The 7,218-nt window shown below is 38.0% G+C and overlaps 1 protein-coding gene across 2 annotated transcripts; it reads left to right on the top strand.

Moving 5' to 3' along the window:
- The first annotated feature begins 1,890 nt into the window (after window positions 1-1,890).
- On the top strand, window positions 1,891-6,962 carry LOC124404060. Of its 2 annotated transcripts, XR_006928975.1 has the most exons (5): window positions 1,891-2,023; window positions 3,788-4,026; window positions 4,395-4,622; window positions 6,059-6,508; window positions 6,590-6,600. XR_006928975.1 is itself a non-coding variant. In XM_046877880.1 (4 exons), the coding sequence occupies exons 2-4, from the start codon at window positions 3,799-3,801 to the stop codon at window positions 6,110-6,112; spliced, it is 510 nt and encodes a 169-aa protein (XP_046733836.1). In that variant the 5' UTR covers window positions 1,891-2,023; window positions 3,788-3,798; the 3' UTR covers window positions 6,113-6,962. The 2 variants fall into 2 exon arrangements, 1 of the variants encoding a protein (XP_046733836.1); XM_046877880.1 differs by having other exon boundaries at window positions 6,059-6,962.
- The last annotated feature ends 256 nt before the right edge of the window (window positions 6,963-7,218 follow it).

A 7,218-nucleotide genomic window follows, 5' to 3' on the forward strand; every position in this document is an offset into this window, starting at 1 on the left:
ACAGAAATAGCAATTACTATGGCGAAATTAATGAAGCAAATGCAACCCCTGAGGTTGACAGTTATTCACTAAAAATGAATTAATCTCGGTACTTCAAAGTTAACTTAGGGTGAAAATTCATGATTGAAATAAATTTGACCTATTAATCTAATTTTGAACTGCACGCTTTACATGGAACATTCATAATTATATAATCCCAACTAAAATCGAGCTTAACAACACTGCGGTTTCGGAATCTTAGTGTATTGAACTATTCAAAATTCTATTCAAATAAAAAAATGAGGTTCATCATCATTGTCACTGCTAGGGTATCATCCGAAAGTGCCGCAATACGCAGCTGGTCTGAGGCATGTGCGAAGCCGCTGACTCGAATTTGGAAGTTCAAGACGAATGAGCACGCAAAGACGGGTCACAGTACATGAGTTTATTAAGCATGTATCCATTGAGTGAATTTTAATCTGCGTCCAATGATAGGTCACATTGGCAGGTTTTAATTACTCTGCTGCAGCGTGTTTGGAGGCCCCTTTTTGGATCGCCATGTGAAACCCTGCAACTGTGTGCACTTTTGAGGGGGGCACCGGGGCTTTCTTACGCATTTGTATCAGCGTCATTTGTACATCTTTTGTACCTGCTCAATAATACAACTTGCTTAGAGGCGCTACTGCCAAATTTTTACCACATCGCAACGTCATCACGTGTAGTACAATAATTTACAATAATTAGAGCGAGATGTATATAGCTTTACATTTCATTCAGGTACTAGCGGTATGGTATGAACCCGCCATGACACCACAGGAGCCGTCTCCCGCCCTCGCGAAGTACTTTCGTTGCACATAAGTCATCTCTTCAGCAACCCGGCTGTTGCCACAGCTTCCCGAAGTTGGCTACCGTATACGAATACGGTCTTTCACCCGAGGAGTACCGGTCCACCCCTGTATATCGGCAGAGATTCGATTCATATATAATGTAGTTTGTTCGATACCAACACTAGTGAGAGAAGTTTCCAACTTACACGCAACAAAGCCGCCTAGTGGCGGTTTATGAAAACACAAGTACAACGAGCAGTCGGACTGGATCGATACGCTCCTCTCAACGCCGTAGGTAATACCCGAAGAGTAGGAGCGTTGCGCATCAGTCGGTAACAGACTCGCCGTCGGGCAACCGCATCAGCGGTGTCGGTAGAAAAGTTTTTGCTCGTAGACTGATAAAGAAGAAGCCTCTGCGGCTTTAGCCAGTAAATGAAACTGAAAACAGCGTCGAGAAGAGAGCGAATAATTTTTCAATTCGCTCGACGCGCGATATTTTTTGTGCCTGTACGAAAACACGGCAAATGAAATGGAATGAATCGTAGTTTTGAACTTGAATCTTGAGATATAAGGGCTCCTTCCGGTCTGGCGCCTTGTCGTCAGCCTTTCTCAAAACGCGATTTCTTTCAGTCTTCTACGTCGCATTGTTGTCACACATTTTTTCATTCCTTACGCGAGCCATTTCGTGTGATTTTAGTTTCGGACTGTTCTAAAAATGTTCTTTATGAAAATGAATCTTCTTCCGATGAGTAGCGTCGATTACGATGTTAAAATTAATATAATTCGACTAGTCTAATATGGAAATCATATAGTTTTATCTATGTAATAGATGAACTCGATAATCTCCATCGCATTGAGATACGTGAGAAGAGTTTTGTATATTTGCTTTTTGTTTAGCGTGATTTCTTGAACTCGATAAAAATATTTTCTCTTTTCTCTCGGGCTTCGATTACCAATCTGTCGATTTTGAACTGGCAGAATTCAGTTTCGAGCATAGACTGACAATGAGATGAAAACCGAATGATATGAGCCGGTGATTTTAGTGAAAGGGTCAGCTGACGCGGGGGCGACAGGTGTCTTCGATAATATTGGTCATACAGCATTGCAAAGCCGCAGTATAATAGGCGACCAGTGAACGACGCGAAACGTAAACAAGATCATCTGAGAATTCGCGGCGCCGCAAATAACGACACTCATTGAAATTCACAGAGAAATAAGTGAGTACATTAGAAAATAATGAAACAATCAGAATTTAAAAACTGCCTTGAAATCTGAACGTGATTAACAAGTCTCAAACCGGCGATTGTTGCCATTTTTGTTTGAAGCCCTGAATTCTGTAAAGCATTGTTACAGTTGGAAAATCATCGATTGAAACTCGACGCTCGTGTTGTGAATAACTGTTTTCACTCAAATCTTGTAGTTTGGCCTCGTCCCATTAATGATAGCGAATAATTTAGATTTGAATCTCTCCGGTCGTATATTTTAATACAGGTAGCATAATCCGGGAGTGGATAATGCACCGTATAATAAATTTCTTGATAACAGAAGCCACATCCTCGGCCTAAGCCAAGGCCAACAATCACTGCTATATGAATGCCTAAAACAACGTTAACGATGTTTACAATGTTGAATATGGTACTTGAAATCTAAGAAATTGTGTATTTAAATTATTCTACGAATTGATTGTGACTCGATTTTTGCCTAGTGATGGCATCTGTCAAATTAGTCAGACATACTCTATATAGTATAAAACAAAATTGAATGATCTGCAAAAGTTCTAGAAATAAAAATTAACGGAATAATAAATTGCTCGGTTAAAATAATGTGAAAAATTTCATCCGCGGAAGGTTAACGCCTAATCATGATACGATATCGGCGAGATTACGAGCTACACCTCGTGCTTTTATCAGCGATGAATAAAATAATTCAATTCTTAGCCGGTGCGGAGCATAAACCTTGTGAAATTGGCATGATGCTCGAAACGATTATTCATTCTATCTATTTGTTATGATTTTTTTTCGTTGAAAGTTCAAGCCCTACTTAATGTCATTATAAGGTTTGCCGCTCAAGTTAATTCGGCGTTCAAAACAAAATATCAATGAATAACACCATCTCGTTCCCGGTGTATCATGTTGTCATTATTCCTTGTTGAATTTCTAACACTGGCTGATTTCCATACATCTACAAATACGGAATATACATATACATGTATGTATACATATTACATATATATACCCTGCTTGAGCATGACAGTTATCTACTTCGTTTACATGCACGATAACGGGGATAAATATACAAAATATGTGACGATTTCGACAAAATTATATTATTATTTTTCATCGATTTTCGCACCACAATTATGTGGTACTGAAATCAATCGAATCATCTAAAATTCTTGGATCCCATAGTTTCTAATCAAGATGAATGCGGATGGAGAACCCTATTCTGGCGATTTTGAGTGTTCCAAAAATTCTAAATAAAATTTATGCATGCTACTTGAGACGTCTAGTTGAAGATCCAATAGTTTGTTCGTTTAATTAATAATTTGAAAGAAAGCCACGCGCTTTGTAGTTTACACAATATATATACAGAACAAGAAATCACCTGAGCACGAAAGACCTCATGTGACCTCATGTCTCAAAATATCTTTATTTGAGTAGTGAAACACTTTTTGACGATTTTGAGATGTATTGGAGATGTTTCGAAAATTGAGTTTTTTTTTTTTTTGCTATCTTTTAAACAAAATTTACGTTTTTCTCGCAATGTGAGAATAATTCTACAATATAAATAACGGCAGATGATTCGTCGATAAAATTTTCTCCCCATATCTCATATAGTTGACAAGTATTTAATATGCAGTATGTCTCGAAAAAATAATTACAAAAAAAATCAAAAAAATCAAGACTATACGTTATAGTGTACTAAAAAGCAAACGGGTTGAAATAACCGAGACAAAAAAAATACTTTTGCAACTTTCCTAGGACAATTGGCAATGGCGCTGACGATAGCCTTGCCGCTCTCAGATTTGGAGCCGGATCATTTCTACGCTCTAGGTGTACGCCTTCTCTACGATCTAGGTGTCAGGGCGTTGGCGGGGGCGGCACCTCCGCCAATGTCACCGAGCAGCGGAAGCGAGAGTAGCGGCTTCAGCAGCTTAGCAACTTCAACGGGACTGTCGACACCGGCCGAATCCAGACCCACCAGTCCGGAGGACATCCAGGTCCGTGTTTCCCAAAAGTTTGGAGACCATTTGTCATTGGATGATTTTTTAAAGACGAATCAATATGCATTTCGAAACAACGCTGTTGAATCGAATATCTTAAAAATATTTCAAACGTTGAAACGTTAACGGAATTTCGATTCTGTTATTCAAGCTTTTCGCCGAAATGTTGCATAATACATGGCATAAAAATATTTTGAGAAATTACTAAGTTACGCGATGCTGCTGTGCTAGATTGCTGAAACATCTATCTTGACAAGTTACGTTACTGCAATGTTTTTGCGATATTTTGAATTTAAGTTAAGTTATAAACTTATAACTTAACTTAAATTAACGTATAAGGGCTCAACTTTAATTTTCGTTTACAGCCCCTTTTGAACCTGCTACGCCCTCTCCAATGCCTCGTCATTAGTCCACCGTCTACGACAATCGCCTACGGAAGTAGAGATTTGCTAGATTTGGCGGGAAACATCCGCGGCCCCGGGTGGCCCATACTGCACCCGAATCTTCCACAGGAGGACTCCTCGGCTTCCCTGGCGGACCGTTCCTCTCACTATCGTCTAGATGAACACGGCCTCATGCAAGATTATCCAACGGTAACGAGAATATATGCTCTACTATTTTTCACCATTTTTAGACTATACATAGTTTGTTATTTTCTTCAATGGTTACTGCCAAATGTGACAATTTCGTTGAAAAAAAAGGAAACGACTAAGTAAAACGGATTTGGTTAGCGGAGTATAAAAATATTGTATTTTTAATAACATCGTTTACATCTTAATGTATATTTTAAAAACTCCCCGAGCGTGCATCCAGTTATAAATCGTTCAAAAAGAGAAACTCGATCGAATTAACGATTATTGTCTTCTTTTCGTACCCCTTGGTGGTCGGTACATTCACTTTTTCGAAACGTTGACAGTGTCTACTCCGCACAAATCGACCTGCGTTTGTCCTTTTCGTTTTGAATTGAGGGTGGCAAAAATTGGCAAACAGGCTACGCAAGCGATCATCCAGTACTTGAGAGTCCAGTTGGTTTTACGATAATAAGCAACAGGGAAATGAACCGCTTTCGCCACGAGATTGTAGGGATACGTTATCGGCCGTTGTCCCAGAAAAAATTGTTCGCTGGGCATCCCGACGTCCGCGAACTTCGAAGACGAACTTGGCAAGCTTATGTTTGTCAACTTTGCCGACCTGGTCCAGATTTTTGATAACCTCAGACCTTCCTGCGTGGGTGAATATACAAGAAATTCAACTGATTGAGATTTTTGCAAAATTTTTCATCCTCTTCACCGTCAATTGAACAAAAGAAAACATTGAATTTTTCCTTTTGCTCTATGATTTTACTGTAATGATAATAAATTTAAGGGAGAGAAGTTAACTGAAAAACTATTTCTATTCATCAAACTGTTTTTGATCAAGTGCTTTGAAGATATAATTTTCAAACATAAGAAATACACAAATCAACTTACTTTCGCTAAGTCAGAAAAATGAGGTATATTTTGCTTCTTTGCCAAAGACGTTGCCTCACGTCCAACAGTTTTAAAAAAATTCTGGACGTCATTTTTGTACTGGGATATCGTCGACATGATTTTAATCGTTCACAATTGCGTACTGTGATCGAAATTATCGAATAAAATTCTAAAATCAATTCACGTATGCAATTATACCGATGACACTTCTTCTTCTTCTTCTTCTTTTTCTTTTTCGTGAAAACAATTATGAGTCTGATACACTTTCATTCGTATTCCGTCGCCAGGCAACATTCGACCTGATCAAATTCGGAGCCAAATAACAAGAGAATTATTAGCTTTTGAAATAATAATAAAAAAATGGAACATTTTCATAAAAATTTAAGCATTTGAGGTTGCGTAAATGTAATTAATCAACCGAATGAAAGCTGCAGAAAATTTTTCAGAATTTCGTTGAAAAATCTTTTTCAAAACATTTCACCACTAAAGTTACACGAAAATGTTGATATTTCGATGCACATTAATTTTGAATAATCTTGTTGACTTAATGTTTGTTCCAGAGACGCTGCAAGGACTGCGGCTTCTGCGAGCCATCGCCAATTCTCTCGTTTTAACGTCGCCTACACAACAGGTGAACGACGTAACTGATTAACCTGTGATAAATTACGCGGCAGCCAGCAATAATAACGGAATTTCGATTAACGCGCTACGAAGTACAAAGATATTAAGTATGATTAATAGTTTTATGATAGACGAAGGATTTTATTTATTAGCACTGCGCATTGGAAAATGAGTAAAAGATGGAAAATCTGAATCGGTGGCTTTGTGTATACACAGTATACACGAGCACAGTGTACAATTGCGCTGAAAATTACGTAGCGCTCTTGTATTGATGACTGAAAACAATATTGTTATGTTCTTTACTGACGAAAAATAGTTCCTATGCTGGTTACGGGCTGCAGCAATGTGCAATATTGATGTGTCTCCCCAAATTCGTTATATATTATACTGTATTATTTCGTACTTGTTCAACGTTAAGACTCAAAACAATACAGTATCAGATGATCGTACTATTTTATTACACTGATAAGAATATATTATAGTCTCTAATATTTTTGTAATCTCTGGAGGTGTGCATTTTATATGGTAGAAAAATAACTCTGCACGCACTATCCGATTCATAATTTACTATAGAAACTGTACGTATCTACACGCAAGTAACGCCGAATTTCGCATGATCTAGACATGAAGTACCCGACTCTTCTTTACTTGTGTGAAATGTTTATTATAAGTATCAAGTGACGTACTGTCCTAATTATTTTATTATGTTATACGTGCCTCACCATTTTACAAATGATCGATTACAACGTACAACGTTGACCATTGTTCTTACTAACTGTTACGAACAATTTTATCTGCAAAAAAAGGAAAAACGAAAAATAAAAACGAGTGTATAGATGAAAAGAAGCGAATTTAATTTTAAGTCTCTTGACAATTCCTCTTCTCTATAGTATCAATTAACTCAACGTGGCAAGACAGAAGTAATTAGGCTAAAACGATCAGATGTTCCTTCGCGGCCATGTTGCAAGCGTTATTTAAATCACGCATGATGAATACTCGGTTGATGTCTGATCGCTGTTGTAGCGACAGGGATTCTTTGCCTTCTGCGTAGGTAAAATGATGTAGTTGAGAACGATCGTTCAGAGACGGCTGACCGTTG

The sequence above is a fragment of the Diprion similis genome, chromosome 3 (genome assembly GCF_021155765.1).
Source record: "Diprion similis isolate iyDipSimi1 chromosome 3, iyDipSimi1.1, whole genome shotgun sequence".
Taxonomy (NCBI): domain Eukaryota; kingdom Metazoa; phylum Arthropoda; class Insecta; order Hymenoptera; family Diprionidae; genus Diprion; species Diprion similis.

Coding starts and splice junctions, on each gene's coding strand:
- LOC124404060 (XM_046877880.1), top strand. CDS start 3,799: ATGGCGCTGACGATAGCCTTGCCGCTCTCAGATTTGGAGCCGGATCAT. Junction 4,027..4,394: donor CCAGTCCGGAGGACATCCAG/GTCCGTGTTTCC, acceptor TTTCGTTTACAG/CCCCTTTTGAACCTGCTACG. Junction 4,623..6,058: donor TCATGCAAGATTATCCAACG/GTAACGAGAATA, acceptor TGTTTGTTCCAG/AGACGCTGCAAGGACTGCGG.